General features: G+C 38.7%; 1 protein-coding gene across 10 annotated transcripts in view; it reads right to left on the reverse strand.

The window, feature by feature from the left end:
• The window catches only part of LOC119797649 (rap guanine nucleotide exchange factor 6-like), a 187952-nt gene that overhangs the window by 57279 nt on the left and 111605 nt on the right, over positions 1-19068 (reverse strand). For all 10 annotated transcript variants that reach the window (XM_038306812.1, XM_038306813.1, XM_038306814.1 and 7 more), the window contains one exon: positions 2267-2398. In XM_038306812.1, the coding sequence (XP_038162740.1) occupies positions 2267-2398 (132 nt within the window). The remainder of the gene's footprint in view (positions 1-2266; positions 2399-19068) is intronic.

Here is a 19068-nt window from a genome sequence, read left to right on the forward strand (position 1 = left end):
CTGAGGTGTGTTATTTGATAAAATACTACAACAGGATTAAAAAGGCAAAGGTGCAAATGTCAGCGAAGAGACCAGCAATGATGTATGGTATAGAGATAGCGAGACTAAGGAAGAGAAAAGAGGCTGAGCTGAGATGAAAATGTTACATTTCTCTTTGAGAGTGATACGCATGGATATGAACAGGACTGATTACACAGGTTTTTAGATAAAGCCAGAGAGGGAAGATTAAGATGGCTTGGGCATTTATAAAGGAGGGATAATGGCCCTACTATGCCTCCTTTATAAATGCCAGGCAGGAGGGCAAGAAGAAGACCACAGGCGAGTTATATGGATGGAGTTACAGAGGACATAAAGGTACCGGTAGTTGGTGTGAGTGAAAAAGATTCAAACTAAAGGGTTGGATAAACACAGATGTCTCAATATGGTGACCCCTGCAAGCCATTAGAAGATGATCAGTAAAGGAAAAGACTTCTGCATCCTTGTGTGGTCTATAAGCTACTAAGAAATGCTTTTACATTGTTTCCTAGAAGTGTTCAACTTACATATAATAAGAGCTTTCAATGTGGCTACATTTTAGGTAATTCAATCAGAGCACTGTTAGAAACCTGGGGACCATTTCTGGTTTTCGAAGCCTAAATCAGTTCATATATTTTTATATATATCTTTTCTTTGAAGAATTATAGTAATGTCATTCATGCCTTTTTTTGCCTTCCTACCAAGAGTACCTATTTCCTGTGTGTGAGAAAACAGTTGTTTTAAAGCAAAGCTTTTCTGTTTAAATTTAAAACAAAAGGATCTCTGAATTAAAATGTGAAATATATGCAGGATCTTATATTAGCAACTAGCAAAGTTAGCATGATGAGCCAGCCCCAAACAGCCATCTCACTGTGTTTTCTCTTCATCTTGCAGACGTATCTTTAACGTTAAACTTTAGACCCCTGCCAAGTTGATAAGATTAAAACAAAACCTAAATTTAATAGAATTAATATCTCTTTAATGTCCTCAAGATGCAGCATATAGAAAGCTGCAGCTGGTATACAAACAGGCCCTAAAATATTCATACCTCCTGTTAGATTTAAAATTTTAATCAAGAAGATTTTTTTTTTACCCGAAGAAATGCGACATCTTAAAAAATGAGCTCCACGTCTTTGAGGATGGAGGCCCTCTTTGCCATCACCCTAATCTATAGCCTTTCTCTGTCATCTTCCTGACTCTGGATGGGCATCTCCAAAATGTCCCTATGATTTCTGAGTCGGGTAAACTAAGACATGAACATGAGAGTGTAGGAATAATCATGTATCAAGGTTAAAAAAAAGGAAAAAATGTCTTTACATTTCCATTTTTTGCTCCCCCTGAATTTACTTTGAAACTGATGGCAGCTATGTTTTAGCCTGCTTCCACTAGTGAGAACATCCATATCCAGTGGTTTGGTTAGTAGGACCAGCTTGGGGAAAATTCAAAGCAAACATTGAGCTGATCACTTTTGCTAAAGGCTGAATCTAACACTCAGGTCACCTTCAGGGATTAATCAAGCTGAAAATGAACCAAAAGCTGTTTAAAATAAGTGAGAAACCAGTTAGAAAGTCTACATCCGATCGATGCCATCAGACTCATGAATCCCTGGGAGGGTGTCTGATCTAAAAACTACTGCTTTAGCTTTATTTGAGGATTTATAGACTCCTAAGTGACTGGAATGGTTATAAATCTTAATTGATCCTTCCTTCCAAAACCATTTCCCTGTCCATCCTCAGTGTACACTACCTACAATCCCATGCTCACATTCTACAAGATGACCGCCACTAATCCAGCCAGAGTGATTCGATTCCACTTCTTTACCTGAGGGACGGGAAGAGATGGAGTAGTAAAGGTTAGGGTAATTTCCTACACATGACCTTTTGTCCGCAGCAGGAAGTAGAGATGGATGCGAGCCGCCAGGATGCAGAACAGAAGCGCAATAATTAGGATAAAGAGAAGGATTAAAAGGAGGTAGGTAGGAAGGTTGACTGATAAGCAGCAGGTTGAAAAATCTAAACAGAAGTTCATTAAAATGAGAGTAAAGAACCATCAGAACTGATGTGGTACCAGTAGAGAGCCTTGTCACTGATTGTATCATTCCTGTTTATTTATTAATGGCAACATGAGAGAGGAAAAGCTTTATCATTTATTCATCAATTTTCATCAAATCTTTTTTGTTTTCTTATGGGAAATCTGGAGAGGTCATTTGATCCTGTTATCTGAAGAAACATGTTTCTCTCATTGAACCCACCTGGTAAATGTCTGACAAGCTGCTACTCCCTGAGTCGCTGGTTATGCTGCATCCTGATTGGCTGGGGGCCATGTGCATCACCTGCTGGTGGGCGTGGTCCGTTAGGTGCATCTTGTTGAGATCGGCAGGAAGCTGTTCAACCAGGAAAGAGGAAAAAAAAAAACAGGAGTGGATTAGAGTTCAAGGAGGACAAATGTTTTGTAACATTTCCTGTACAACAGAGAAAAAACACAATCACATCCGTTATGTCCCGTTATCTATACAAGGACTTTCTATTGACATTTCCAAGTCATTTGTACAGCCTAAAACAGACGCTTACTCAAAGCCTAACCATTACCAACACACACCCAACCCTAAACTCTATTCTCACCTAAACCTAACCTCCGACCCCTAATTGGGACCTGCAAGTCCCCACCGTGTAGCATATTCTTGAGATATTAGCCTGAAACTATCCCCACAATGTAACAAACACTTGGCCACAAACACACACATGCAATGGTTTTTCATCAGGCTGAAAGCCAGAGCTGTGCTGGCACTGATTGACAAGCTGTACTCCAGGATAATTAACCTGAGGAGGTCAGAGAAGAAAAGATCTTCCAATGGTCATAAATTATGATCCAGGAGTTTAGACTGACTTAAATCCTGCCTTTCTACTCACACAGACAGCCAACATGTCAGTTCTATGTCCGGGGGGATCAACTCATTTGATTGGTGGATGGCCCTAAATTAAGGTGACAAACGACAAGCTCACATTGATGCTCAGAAATACGAGCATAGATGAATGCAGCACTACAGCGTGGCCTTAACCAACACTGCACGTTGGTTAAATTTATAAATATATCACAGAACTGAGAAACCTTAAAATATCAGTTATAATCAAAGATAGATGATATTTGGTTGGTTAGCATAGGTAGGAATATAAATACTGTAAATGCTACTATATGAAGCTGCAGAACATTTAGTCCATGTGGATCCAGTTTTACTGCAGCTGTATCAGCTAATCATGACGGCTTCTTCTCATTGACTTCATTTATCTCAGGCAGTGGCCATAGATGTAGAAAATGTATTTATAAGATGCACTTTAATTACAACAAAACCAAAGTCATTCACAAAAAGTATCAGAAGCAGGGGTGAGTATTGGCATGGGTGTTACGATTCGATACGTGCCACGATATAATCCCGATATTGCAATATCACTTCATATTGCGATACTTTCCCCTGCTATCAAAATGAAATGTTTAGATAAAAAAGGAAGCGCTATATATGTTTATCGGATGATATTTGTCATTTAGGTATTTTGGTATCCATGTTTTTTGGGGTTTGAGTCTGTCCATGTCTTCCACTGTGACAGCATCAACTACAGATATGAGGTCAGAGTGGCCGTGCAAAGGTAGCCCATTTCCCCTTATTGTTTTAGGTAAAATTGTCTGTTTTTTTTTTTTTTTTTTTAAAGATCAATATTATATTGGACCGCTGAAAATCGTGATTTATCGATAAAACGATCATCACAGAAAGTATTAAGGTGTCATTATGATATGACTGTGCCATGTTCAGACATCACAGGTATGTTATTGACATTATGCCGCTTTCCAAATGTTAGCTGATCAATTTCCTTTGAATCAGGTGTTTTCAGGGCTGTAAAGTGACTTAGTATAAATAGTTAGTTTACACAAATTATGAGTGCAGAGAATCTGTAAAGTTGGAGGACAATTTGTTCAAGACGTGGATGAGGACAGAATGCTGGGACACGTAGATAATGCATCAGACTTAATAGGATTTGAAATTGGCATATCTATTAACTTTCCAGTTTCAATGTTTGTTTTTTTTTTTCGTTTAAATACTATGAATATAACAGTTCTAAAGTATTTAAATTAGGGCTGAAACAATTAATGGGATTAATCGTGATTAATTAATTATTTGTTAACTGGAGTGTAGAGACTCTAAAACGTGCCTGTAGCTGATAGAGCAGCCAAGTAACTTTGCCAAGATTGTAAAAAAAAAAAAAAAAAAAAAAAATATATATATATATATATATATATATATATATAAATATATATAAACATTTTGTATTCAAAAGAACAAATCTCCATCAATATGCTTTATCCAGAACTCCTCAAGTGGAAACCTTTGAGTTTTACCTGGTTTAATTTCATAAAAAGTCTTCTTTAAGGAATCTTTGGCTATGCGATTATTAATCGATTAGCAAAATAATCGGTAGTTGAAGCCCTAATTCAAATGTTTATAAAAGACTTCTGTTAAGCTCAATTTATATTATTTTGCCTGGAATTTAAATTCACAACAAAACAAGACAGACTCAGTTTATTTTAGCTGTGGAAGAGAGCAGCATGAAATAATAATAATAATAATAATTTAACTTTATTGATCTCACATTGGGGAAAATTTCCCTCTGCATTTAACCCATCCCCTCAGGGAGCAGTGGGCTGCCATCGTGGGGCGCCCAGGGAGCAGTGTGGGGTTAAGGGTCTTGCTCAGAGACCCAGAGTGGGGCTCAAACTCAGAACCTATGGATTCCAAGCTCTGTGCCCTAACCAGTAGGCCGCCACTCCCAACACACACAAGTAGCTTAACAGAGTTATTAAAGAGCACACAATTGAATGAGCGGTCAGGTAACATCTTAACTAGAACATGAGATCATAAAGTCTGGGCAGCCCACTTTATATACAGCTGGATGGACAGTATAGGGGCCCAGTTGTTTTACCGTCAAACATACAACACCAAATGTATTTATATAGCACTTTCAAAACCCAGCAGAACCAAAGTGCTGCACACAATCATAAGATAAAAATAATCAATTCAAAGGAAAAATATATTACATTTATATACAACTTCTAGGGAAAGAATATATATTATCTATAAGATAAGATTTATAAGAAGAGAAAAAATGTTACACAAAATGTGTGCAAATAACTTTCCATAATACAATATTGATGCTATCAGCCCAGGCATACGTAGCAGTCGGCTGCAATAAAAACAATGTTCCTCATAGCTTGCCAGCAGGAGCTTAAGAACAATTCAATAACAGCGAGGGTTAGCGCTCCTTAAAGTTCATCATGATGGATGAACATTTCTAAAACATTTCCATACCATAAGATCTGTCTTTCTCAGAAACAAATCAAAACTGTAACGACATTCCTCAGCCAGCTGACTGGCAGTGTGTTGCAACATGTGGGGGAGGGGCTCTATGATCTCACAAAAGACTAAAAGAATAAGCACTAAGATACAACAGCGCAATTTGTGATTTTTGTTTAATCTCTGTATACCTTCACAACGGTCACTTCCCAAACCCCAAACATCATTTAAAGAATGAATTTAAATTCTCATAAAATTCTCAAAAAATAACTAACTAAAAATACAAACATCCTTTTTACTTTTCTAAATAACAATGCTTAAAACCATATTTGAATACGTATTAAATAACTAACTATATATAAAACAGAAGCTTAAATTATATCATGCTGTTATAATGAAATAGTTATTTCTTAAAAATGCAACAATTTAAGGATAAAACAAATCTACACAGGCTGGAAAAAATTTTAATCTGATTTTACGTTAAAATTCATTTATATATATAACAGTCGGCTTCGTTTCCGCTTCATGAACACTGTGCTTAGGAACCTTATCTGAACAGCGATTGGTTGGTAAACTAAAGACAAAAAATATTTTCCAACGTTAATTAAACACAAACCTAAGAACATTTTAGCCTGTAAGCCTATCAGCTTAAAACATAATTTGAAATGCTTGTTTTGAGTGTTAATAAATATCAATCAAAAGCTCTGAAGAAAACATTTTGAGATATAAACAGAGGTCATTTCTTTACTAATCTCGGTCAAAAAACCTGTTGAAAATTTATTTTTGTGGATGGCTTTTAGTCCATGGAAAAAGGTGAGACTATAAGCAAATGTTTAGAAAGCCCAGAAATTTGCAGCTCTAACCTTTGAATCTTAATCCTTACCCGGTGGGATCGGGACAGAGGCAGGGTAAGGGACAACGTTCTCCGATGACACCAAGAAAACCTAGAGCAGTTCTCCTCCATGGCGACATCAGGACGCTCAAGCTTCAGCAAAAACACCCGCATGAACACCCTCAGCGACCGCTTTACCAATAAAGCCTCATTGAGCAGAACTGATGCTCAGCAGCAGGAAGACAGAGAGGAACCATAGTGGCATTATGCAATATTAAACAAGACGAGTCTGGGGGCAACCCCCCCTTAGTACTTTCACCTAACAGCTCTGATGTTCTTTACATCCTGATAAACCTATATTCAAACCCAGAGGGAAACACAAAATGTAATAAGGAGCTGAGTATTTGAAGTATTTGAACAGCTCATCATCCGTATGTTTCTTTTTATTCCTTTTATTCAGATATCTCAAAACTTGACAGCATTACGTATACCTAAAATATATCTGAAGCACAGAATCTAGTGCATTTATCTGCAAAACAACTAGTAAGAAGTACAAAAGCATGCAAAGTGAGAGAAAACAAATAAAAAAAGCTAATTGCTTTATGTAAGAAGTTTGGATCGTCTTCAGTTTCTGTATTTTTTGATAATAAATGAAAGAAGACTATAAACAGAAAGAAAACTTGTAAAATTATCAAAAAACATACTTTTGGAGACTGTAGGAACCTTATAAGAACAATGCATTTATAAGGATGTAACAGACTATTGGATTATTACAATATTGGCCACTATACAGCATTCTGCTTAAGCAACTACTTAAACACCAACGTACTCAGCTTTGCCTCGTTCAGACTCCCATGGTGCTGAGGTAATAGCTCAGTTGTTTCTTTTAAAAGCAATTAAGGATCGGTGTTGTAATTTGAAAGCATGCTATTTTAACATTTGCACTCATAATGGTTCTGGAATGAGGTGAAGGTCTTGAGTGAAGAAGCATTTAAGTGAAATCCATTTCCTATTAAGCACAGCAGAGTTATTGACCCAAAGACAACATGCAATCATGGTGTTATTGATTGAATTACATCCAATCACATTTACACATCACTCCACTATTATCTTGATACTTTTTTTGTTGACCAACACCCTGGGCTGCATGTTAGCGCCGCTACTGGGTGAATGGAAATAGCTAAAAGAAGTGATAAGGAGGACGGTGAATAATCGCTAATTTGACCAAAGCAAATGCAAATCGATTTCTGTATGATGGAGCAGTTATGAGCAATTCAGCTTTCATCCAATACTTACCAGTACTGACAGGCGGAGGGTAAAATGAATAACTGATGAACCCCAATGAACAAGAAACTTGGCTTGAATGGCAAAAGGGACAAAGCTTAACATTTTACTCTGGTCCTCGATTGGACTCAAAAGTAAAAGCATCAAATTTAAACTAACGGTACATTAAAAATAAAATCAAATTAATAAGCAGTTTACTTGTCTTAAAAGAGGACATATTCAAAGACCAGTTAAATATAAGGAGTTTTTAAAAGGTGAAAATCACCATGTTTGAAATATATGAAGAAAGGAAAGATAGTCGAGGCATTTAGAGCTAAGATTTAGAATAATGCTGTAAAATAAGTTAACGTATTAAGCTAACGTTTGAAATGTAAAGAAAAAATTATATAAAGAAGATCCGTCCATAAGTGACCTTTAGTGTCACTCACAGTTTGGTAAATAAATGCTCTATTTTAGGTTCTGAATGGGTCCCCAGGTTCAGAACTAAATAAAAGACGGTAGATAATAGAAGCGTGGAGTTTGTGTTTGTATTGGTACTTCAGAGAAAGAAGGAGTCGACGGACACGGAGGTCTCGTGGCTCCTATTCACACCACAGAGTTAATCCACCTCTAATCCCCCTCTTTTCCTTTCCCAGTAGGCCAAATCAGGGGGGCTGAGGGTGTGGGGCAAAGGGGGTCTTCCACTCTCCCCATGCATTAAGGATGAGAGTTGGGAGATTAAATATAAATGTGTGAGGCTCCTTCAGCTGTATAGTTTCATCATGTCAAGGCAGCAGCCCCAATCATGGGAAGACTGAGCTTCCCTCACAGCAATTACTAGAAAAGCCTGGTTAATTCCAGAAAAATGAAAAGGTCTTGTATTATGATAAGGAGTACAGCAGATTTAGTTTATGGTGGAGCTACTGAGCATGGTGGCAGCGGGTTGTGAGGAAGCGTCGGAGCCGTCTCTTTTAAAGCAATCTAGTTTATTATGGGTTTAACAAATCAAAAGTTGCAGCAACCTTGATTCATTTATTTTTATCTGGTAGCTGGTCATATTCATAAGGCTGCCCACTTAGATATGATTAAAACATTGTGGTTAGAGACACACAGATGCGATAAGTAAAAATGATGAAACCGTGTATAGTTTCCTACCATTAATTATGCAAAGGTTTATCCTCCATCAGGAAAAATCAAAAAGCCCTCAAACAGCAGCTCTTTCTCTGAGGTATTTATTTTGAATGCCATTAGTCCTTCATTAAAACAACTCCAGTCCCTTTCACCGAAACAAATCAATTTAATATAATAAAGTTATGCACTGTTCTCTTGGGGAAAAAAAATAACAGTATAAATGGCACCTTTTAGGGTTTAAAGCCAAGTGGATTGTTCTACCCATTACATCAGTAGTTAAATGGACAATAAAGCCCAGACTGCCTTTTTAGCCACACTAACTTCTTCATAAATGCTTTTTACAAACTGGATCATCTTCACTGTGTTTTGGAGAGACATAAGCACTGATACATGAGAAAACAAATCATGAGTAGCACCTCTGAATAAAGATAAAATCAACAATAAACAGACATATGCAGCAGGAACAGAACGAAGAATAAATGGGGGAATATATTACCAAGAAGATAAACAGAAGAAATAGCTTGACAGTAATTAAACCATAATGCAGCTGGTGAATTGTGATAAGAAGTATGATTAAAGTGGGGTTAAAAAAAAAAAAAAAAACAGTGACAAAAAGCACTTGATGAACATTTAAAGACAACGTAGTGTAAAAAGCCTAAGACAAGAAAAGGGACATTTTCATGAAGGACTATAGAAGCAGAGCTAGCTGTTATTTCTGCTGAACAATTTCCAAATAAGCTTATGATCTAAGTAGAGATCGATAGATTCTGACATCAGCGCTTGATATTAACATGATTGGCCTGCAGGGGTCAGCAGTGACAAACCCTCGTACCATGAACTGTGAAGAAAGGAAACATATAAAGTCTTCAGACAAAAGCCTGCTTCCCTTTCAAGCTTGTTCACATCAAAGTGATGCAAGTCTTCTGTGGTTATGTCTCATACAAAGTTGGATAATGATCGCCCAGTATCCTTTGCAAAGCAGCTCAAACACAGCTGGATTGAATGGAGAGTACTGGTAAACAATGATTTCAAATCAGGTCTCTGATTCTAAACTGGATTTCTTTTTTTACTGGGCATTTATGAGCACCAACCAGCTTCACTGTCCCTGCAGAAGAAAAGCATCACCACAGCATAATGCTGCTACCTCCTTGCTCCATATTGAGGGGTGCATGTTGTGTCCCAAAAAGGGAAAAAGTGTAACAGATCAGAATATTTCAACAAGGGGTTAAAGAGCTGGATAAAGATAATGTCAGCAGATAAAAATAAAAATTCTGTTTTGTTTTATTTTTGTAAACGCTAAACATGACAGCAGATTATTTAATATGTAGATCTTTAAAACATAATAAGCTTTCATTTCCAGTTAAACTCAGTGACATCTTTAGAGACGTGTTATCTAGATTTATTTGAAATCAGGGAAAAGTCCACACAGTGATTCCACTCTGAGTTTAGAGCATAATTACACATTAAATCAAAGCGCCTTGGCTGCAGCTTGTCGTTGCTAGTAACAGCTGTCGCTATGTTGATTTAGTTCCCACAGCAGGCTGCTAAAACAGAAACCACATCACAGCCGGTGTACCTCAGCAGAAAGGAACAATAGAGCAACTGTCTCTCAGCTCAGACGAGTTGCCCCGTGTTTGATACGGCACTTAACTCTGTCCCTGAATCTGATTTCCGCTGCTTTCTCCGATGCGTCTGCTCTGTTTCTTTGCATTATCTCTTCCAGGGCCCGTCTCGTCTTTTTGGTAATTAACTCTGTCTCCTGTCTCCATCTATCTCCCTCGCTCATCGCAGCTCCCCCATCACCTCTTCGCTCTGTTTCCGTCGGCCCCTGGTTTGGCTCCCATCCTCCTCACCCTCTCTCCCTCCTGTTTTGGAAATTCTCATATCTATTTTTTATGTTTATTTCTTTGCTACAAGGATGTGCCAAACTGCCAAGTCAGTTCTGTGGGAGTAGAATGACTCCCTGGGGATTCATCATTCTAGCAAGGTCTTAAAAAGTTCCCCTGAAGAAAACTTTGATGAATCCAAGCCTCTAAACAATGTAACTTGACATTTCAATATAAAACTCAAAGCATCGATGGACCCCATCCAATAGAACTAAACAGGCGTAACTCCTATTCTTGTGTTGCTCCATCACTGGCAGGTTTACAGACGACTGAGGAAGATACAAAGCAGGAAGACAGATGGAGGTGTGGAGAAAATAGAGTCACCTGGCGTAAATGTGAGCGATGCAAACAAAGAGTGGGAAAAGAGAAAGAGGCCCAAACTGAGCAAGAATGTAAGAAAGTACTGGGATGGAGAGAGAGAAATATTAAAAGATAGGATTGACAGAATGAGGATGAAGTGAAAGTGAGGCAACAGATGAGGAAAAAGGTCTACTATATGCTCTTCAGATTTGCCTCAGTCCAGACTTCCATGTCTGCAGGCAATGTGAATAGGTGCAGCGGCTGCAGCAGGGAGAGATTATATAAATTGAAGCAGAAATTGGAGGCGACAACTGAAAAGACAGACATGTAACAGAGAGGGAAGGAGTGAGGATAGAGTTAGGAGATGAGGACTCAAACAGTGTGGACGAGACGCAAACAATATCTCTACACACACCCACACACATTCACCCAGGCACCGCTTCAGCTCCACTTTTTAAAAGTTGCCTCAAACTTGCGAGGAAAATCCTTCACAGAAATCAATCTCCAAATACTATGCTGCTGCTTCGAATTTATTGTTAATCATTTCTGCGTTTCAGAAGGACAGTGAAACACTCGCTGTAAAAACAAATCTGCTCTCACATGAAGGAGAATGTTTTTCGTATTTCTACAAAGTGCAGTGAATCTAAAACCAGGTTGGTGCCAGGCTCCACCGGGCAGCATGGAAAAGGATGCACTGAACCCATAATTACCTCAAATGTTATAGAAATAATTCACAAACAGTAAAAGCTTGACTTGCAGAACTTGCAGAGGAACCATGCCAAGGAACAGAGATATCTGCATAGCAACAAACTACCTCAGAGCTCTCTAAAAGTCACTTTAATCTCAGCTGCGAAGAGAATGCTCATCCTGTGATTTGGAGGGAGTTGGTAAGCGAGTCACAGGGTTCAACAATCATTGGCCAGCGAGTTCCTCGCCTGGACAGAAACTGGGCGGTTAAGTTTCTGGAGTGGATCAACAGCCATTAGCTGGCAGCTTTGACTCTATGCCGTGCCAGTATTGTGACAGACGGGATGCTGAATAGGATCAGCGCTGCCAGGGACCTGTGACTTCTGCACCGGTTTTTCCTGATGAGGGAAAGGAGACACGGGAGGAGCACTGGACTAGATAATTAAAACAGAAAAAAAAGAAGCAGATTTTCGTATTTATATTTGCCATTTTGTTCTACGTTGCCCCTAGAAGGAACCTTCTTGGTAAAGTACAACAGATACAAAAAAAAAATTCCTTGTTATTAAACAATATAAATAAGAACATAAAAAGGATCCAGAGAGCCTAAAAATCCTGGACTTTAATCTGTGCCACAAAACAGCTTTAATTAACAAATAAAATATACAGTTCATATCCTGCCATTAAAGGAAAATGCACTAAAATACCAAACCATTACTGTACATGATGCCAGGGCTCCCTGCTTTCACCTGAATGAAATTTAAAAATGCTGTGTTGTCGTTCACTTAATATTTCTACTTCCTATTCATGTGACTGAAATTTACTACAAGCTGAAGGGGAGATTGCCTCCAGGTGGAATACAGAGTAGCCAAGCATATATACGCTTGGCAGGAGGCTGCATTCACTGACCAGAACATGGTAGTTTTTGAGCAATTTCAAAATCTTCCGTTCTTTCTAACACCCCTCTTCCAGCAGCTGAAACTTGATGTGTCCACCTCTGAATTACAGAATGTTTCTTATGAATAAGGATGATGGAGATTGTGTTTTTATTACTTCATCTCCTGCCCCAAACAAAAAGAGTGCATGTTGCATTAAATGATATTCAAAGTGCAATCGCTATGTTGTAATTTCATGAGATGTCAGCAATGTCAAGTGTGTGAGGAGATCTTGGACTAAGAAACCTTGCAATGCTAAAAAAAAACAAAACAGAATGTATTAATTAAAAGTCACGTTTTACAAAGTCGTGTCCTGTACGTGTCAGGAAGAGACGTGGTCTGGCGAAGTTTCCCAACATACGAAGGGGAGGATTTTTAGATCAACTTCTCTTATGTTGTCACTCAAGAAAGAAGAAGCAAAGGGCAGTGAAGTCGTTTTAAAATCCTAAGAAATTTTCTTTTTATTTCAAATGTTTTCATTTTTCTGCTTAACTTTGAACTAAACCAAGCAAATTGTAACGGAGGCAAACAGTTTAAATTTACTTAAATTAATTTTAGAGCATTAACAATGCAGTAAAAGAAAGAAAAACTGACTCTCCTGTCCTGCAGGGCATTTTCTAACTGGTTCCCAAGTCTAACAAAATCCACAGGAAGGCTGCAAAAGACTCCAGGCTGCAACTTGGCCACTTTGTATTAGTCTTGTTTACAACAAATACTACTTTCGATACCTTAGTGGCATCAAAGCCACCTTGCAACTGGATAAAAGAGAAGGAATCCACAAAAAGTCAAACCTAAAATCAGCTATACTACAGTGAATTCAGGTTATTTTTATTTTAAACTAAATGTTATCTTTTTGCCAGCATCATAAGGAAGCTGTAAAGCATCTCTTTCTGGGCCCATAAGAAAGGGGGGAAACAATTGATACCAACAAAAACATAAAGTAATACTCAAATCTGATGCCAATTAAACAAATACACACAGTTTAACATGCATTTAACATGAAACCCAGTGTGTTGTGGCTTCCCCCTGCTAACAGATGCTTCCTGCCTCACGGTCCAATCAACAGTGCTTCATGCAAAACACATGCAGCGTGTCCCTGGCACCCTTGCAGGTTGACCCTGGGTGCGGCTAGAGGACCAGCTCCACCCTGCGGTTCTTCTGGGGTGTTTTTGTTAATGTTGGATCAGGTTTCTGATCTGTTGGCCAACTCTGTTTGGACTGGAAAGAGCTGACTGTGATTCTGGCACTGTGAAAACATCCAGGACGGGGAAATTGAATTTTACAACCAGTCCTGGACTCCAGGATTGTTTTAGACACTTTAGTGCATCCACTACTGCTGGATTAAATCAATTAATTGGGTAGAACATCCTAACATTTTTATTATAATATGGTTTAAAAACAAAACAACAAATGCTAAGTGTCATGTAATGACAAAGCAATACCCTTTTAGTTATGAATGTGAAAGACACGCCCCCCATTTTCACTACCCAGCTCTTTGTTTAATTCACAAAGAGCTGCAGAGGAATCAACCCAGAAACCCCATCTTGTATTTAAAAACGCCCTTGAAATTTATCCAGTAAAGGCTCTCTGGTTTGACGAGAGGATGTGGATCAATAGCAGTGAGATAATGTGGGGTGAGGGAAAATGAGGGGGTGGGGGCACTAAGTGGTGGAACTATTAGCACATGGATGGGTTTAGATGCATGTGTGTGTGTTGGGAAGGATGGGGGTGGGGGATGACAGAACACTGGTAGGGGGAGTTTGCATGAAGACAGCTATAGAAAATGCTGGCATCTGAAGCGCTGGGTATTGTCTATGATTTTAACCGCTGAGTGTGCATTCGTGGCAGTTGAACTGCGTTTTAGAGCTCAACCATCAAGTTCAAGTGTTGCATGCGGTGCATGATGAGTCCATGTTTAAAGCCCGGTAAGCAGCTCCCATTGTGATATGTGAAGAGTTTTTTTAGGCAAGCTTTTACATCTTTTGTCTCAGTAAAACCACCAACATTCTTAAACCCTGCTAGGTAAAACTATGCAATAAATGCTTTTCTTTTTCTTTTGTAAAAATCTGTAAAGCGTGCCAGACGTTTGTATTTTAGCTCCACATTAATGATTTTCCAAACAATTTCAGCTCCACTTTTTTCTCGGTTAGGCAGGAAAACAACTACGGTCTTTGGACTTCTACAGGCTAAAACTTTTGCCCAATCCTAATAATATCTTAGGCTCAGAATGTAAGGAACAAACATTTCTTTTTATGCTGTGCCACATTGTTTCATTTTGAGTTACGTCTGGACTTTGACTGGACACATTAAAAGTGGTTGTCCCGTCAAAAAGGGAAACTTCACCCCGTTCTCGTCTTTTTAAGCCTCTTACAGGGATTTCTGCCGGAAAGCCCTGTATTTAGATCCAGCTACCTTCCAGTCAACTCTTCATACCTTCTTTCTGCAGAAATTCAGAACAATTTCCCAGAAAATGATGCTGACATGCATCACAGTAAGACTGGCTTCTGGGTTCTGTTTTGATGTTTCATTTGCAGGACTTGTGGCCAAGACTTGTGACTTTCTTTTTACTACTTTTCCATAAAAACCTGATTTGTTGACTAGGTAAATACAAGCCTCTTGGTCATCAGATTATCCCTCCTGATTTAGCTCTAAAGCATGCAGTCAAATTGAGTCATTTTTAGCTTGCACGCCCCTAGGCGCTGCGTCTCTGTACCATGTAACCACTTGGATAGCTCCTCACAGAAAAACATGAGCAGCAGCTCACGTTGGCGAGGTTTCCTAAATGTAAACATGTAGAGACATCCCGTGAGCCCATAAATATTACTGCTATCAACAGAAACTCCGGCGGGAAATGAACAACTGTCGCTTTTGGATGGCATGAAGAGGCTCTGATAAAGTTTTAGAAGGGTGTGTTTTCTACTTCCTGCGTAGTGGAGTGTTGCCAGGTTGCTGTTTGTGCTGAATATGCCCCTCTGGAGCTGGCCAGAATGGGGCTAAAAAGCCACACAGAGCATAAATGCTGCAGACGTTGTGACAGGCAGCTTGTTATCAGCGTGGATTGCTCTTGCGTCAAGCATAACCTAACCATAAAGCTCTCCATGCTCAGCCTATTCAGGTGGACAACCATGGCTTGTATGCTCACAGCCGCTTCTGTAGAAACAACAGTATCTAATAAAAATCTTATTACACAATACTGCAGATATCGGTTTGGGGAAAAAAAAGAAAAAACTTAATCTTTTCCCTAAAGCGTAATGTAATGAGGTGTCGATAATGAATACAGTACATCTGAGGGTACAGCGCGGTCCTATTAACGGCATATGAAGGTAAAATGTGAGAAAGAAAGCACTAATATAACAATATGCCAGCTATAAAATCATAAAATATGTGCATACTTGAAGAAAAGCTTACTACTCTGGAGTAAAAATGAACAAACCCTACTTCCACAGCCAACTAAACGGGATTCAATAAAGGCGGCACAGTGTGGTTAAAATAATAAATAAATATCGTAGCAGTGCTTTCAGTCTAAATAACAAGGCATGACAGGTTGGTACAAACAACAAAGGAGAGAGTGAGAGAGCCATAGCAGCGTACTCGAGTTTTATTGAGCAGCTTTTTCAATATTTTCTCCAGAGATGAGAAAGAGATCAAATAAGCTAAGTGAGAGGTCACTGATATTATGAAAAGGACAAACTTTTTCGGCCTATGAATCTTTTTTTTTTAAATAATGTTACAAAAAAAACACAGCTACAATAACTGGAGAAAAATAAAACAAACAAGAGGCATAAATCATGGGATACAGTCATACATATTACAACAACAACAAAAAAAAAGTTGTGACGTGTCAGTTTATGACCTTAATAGTAATTTATGGCTTATGTGAGGCGAGCAGGGCATGGCCTGGCTAAATGCAATCCATATTGATCTTTATCACCCCCACTTCCTGCGCATATGATATCCTAGAGCTCCCTCGGTATGCTGAAAGCTCTCTGTGTGGTTCACGCTCAAAACGCCCCATCTCTCTGCTTGTGTTTTTGTCTGAACACCTCATGCACCCCCTACCTTTATGAACCCAAAGGCCCCAGTAGGCTCCGGCACAGAGCTGATTGACTCTCTGTGTGTTGGGCTGAGGTCAAAGTAAATGAGCATTGTGCACCATGATACTGCATATCTAATATCACTTTAGATATATTAACAGTTTATTAAAAGATCATTTAAAAAGCAGATTTTCATCCTTATTTAATAAAGTGATGCCTGATTATTGAAGGATGCACAGCCTATAGTCTTATTAAAACTGCATGGATGGGGATATTTACGTCTAAAAGTTAAGGACTACACTTATTTAGAGATGCCAAACACTTGGTGTGCCTAGCCATCAATCTGGCTGACCTGCCTCGCCTGGCCTGTTCAGCCCTGGCATCAAATCCATCATCCAAGTGAAGCTCTGCCCTACCAACATGTGCATGGCCCAATTGCTATTCAACAGAGAATGAGGTCCAGACAAAATGATAATGCCAATGTTCAGCACGGGCCATTGATTGCTGAGAGAAGCAAAAGCCTGAACCCCCCGGAGTCAAACTAAAGATGGACCTGATGAACTATGCAAGAGGAAGGGGATTAAAACAGATATGCAATACATTATATTAATAATGCATTTAACATCTGTCTGTTTGCGACAAAAATCACAGCATATTAAAACATAGGTAATGGTGAGAAACCTTACATCTAACCACCCAGAGGGTTTTAAAAAGAAACACTAGATTCTCACTGGGTTTGAAAAAAAAAAACAAAGCAGAGCAAAGGTGTGATCTGTGAGGATGCAGGTGGTTTGATCTGTTGGTCAGAAATGAGCAGATAAGTGAGAATGCAGTTGTTTAAACTAACAACAGCAGCAGCAGCAGCAAACGTCAGGCTGGCGACAACAGCAACAGGCCCCATTACTGATGCTTAAATAATAGATGGGGATGGAGAGATGGAAAGGTAAAGGAAGCAGTGAACAAGTAGTAGAAGATAGCAGAGTCTCAGATGGAATACAAATTGGAGAAAAGGGCAGGACCGATATGGAAGAAAAAATGGAAAAAGCATTAAAAAAAATGAAGAAGCTCCAAGATTTTGTCTTTAACTATCAAGACAGCTGAACACAGGTGGTGTCTTCAGCTTAGATCGATTTAATATTGAGATATGAACAATTTTCAGGGTCATCACATGACACAGTCCATGATACCAGTGAGATGAAGGGTCCATCTTCCTCCAGCTTAAAGTGGATAAAACAGAAGGTATTATCTTTGCTGGAAGTAGATCTAATAATCATAAAAACTTAAAAGGACAAAAACTTGGGTGTCATCATTGTATTAAATCTAAATCTAAAAGTCCAGATAAAGTCCATTACTATTTCATCCTCCTATCACATTTAAGACAAAAAGGACATGATTTATCTGTCAAAACAGGACGTAAATAAAAGATGCATGATTATATTTTCAGTTACGGTATGGTTATGGTGTCTGTATAAATTAGGCCGCTGCGCTTAAAGGGGAACACCATTTTTTTTCTTACATTGGGCCCTTGATTTTACGTTGTTAAATCATGTTTTACTCACCCATACGAGTTTTGTGTCATAAATCCTGTCCGCTGAACTGCTGCTAGTTTTACTCACATGCCTGGAAGATGTCTAGTGCTACTACCACAGATGATCTTGCTATCAAAATGGAATTGAACCATTCAGATTAGCGAGCCGAATGAATATAAGAGGTAGAGCGTAGCTGCCTGTCAGTGTCACAACTCCAGTCCGGCGTGTGGATGATGTCATACACACTCCACTTTGTTTTAAAAAAATATATAAATATAAAAAATATAACCGCGGATGTCTGGGGGACAGTGATTCGTCTACATGGTATGAATGCTGGCGTACCATAAAGAATAAATTATGAACACTCAGTTTGTGCCTTGAAGTCGTTCGCCCAAAGGAAGACGTTACTTGGATATAACCTAACGGAATATCTTCAGAACAGCTCCAAATGACACAAAACTCATATGGGTGAGTAGAACATGATGTAATAACGTAAAATCAAGGGCCCAATGTAAAAAAAAAAAAACACAGTGTTCCCCTTTATTCCATAATCCAGACTCATGATGGATGTCAGGGAAATAGATTATTATCACACAGTCGTTAAATTACTGCTATGGCAAAATGTTAGAGAAAAGACTTTAACATCTGATTGTTCTATAAAGTACTGAATGATCTGGGGTCTAAATACATTTCAGATCTGCTTGTTGGCTGTGAAACTTTTGGACCATCAGGTCATCAGACACTCCATACACCCGTTAACAGAACTAAATGGTTTTCTGCACATATTAACAGCATTGAAACATTCGCTTATTAATACTTCAAGACAGTAGATGAGCAGACTTAATGAGAATAACTTTATAAAGAACGGTGACAAACATTTAAACTTATAAACTTTGCTGACTCTTGATAACACGCAGCATCCATGCTTAGTGCACAGTTTCTGACTTGTACTTCTGACATCCAGGAGGCGTTTAAGTTGAATATCTAAACTTCCAACAAAGCACCTTAATTTTCATTTAATCCCTAAAAGACGAGATGTTTGATCAGTTAATGCTCCCTGCAGTTTTCCCCTAAAGGCAAAAGATCTTCCTCCTTCATCTCATTCTAAATCACTTTTT

The sequence above is a fragment of the Cyprinodon tularosa genome, unplaced genomic scaffold, assembly GCF_016077235.1.
Source record: "Cyprinodon tularosa strain WSP-4 unplaced genomic scaffold, ASM1607723v1 ctg592, whole genome shotgun sequence".
NCBI lineage: Eukaryota > Metazoa > Chordata > Actinopteri > Cyprinodontiformes > Cyprinodontidae > Cyprinodon > Cyprinodon tularosa.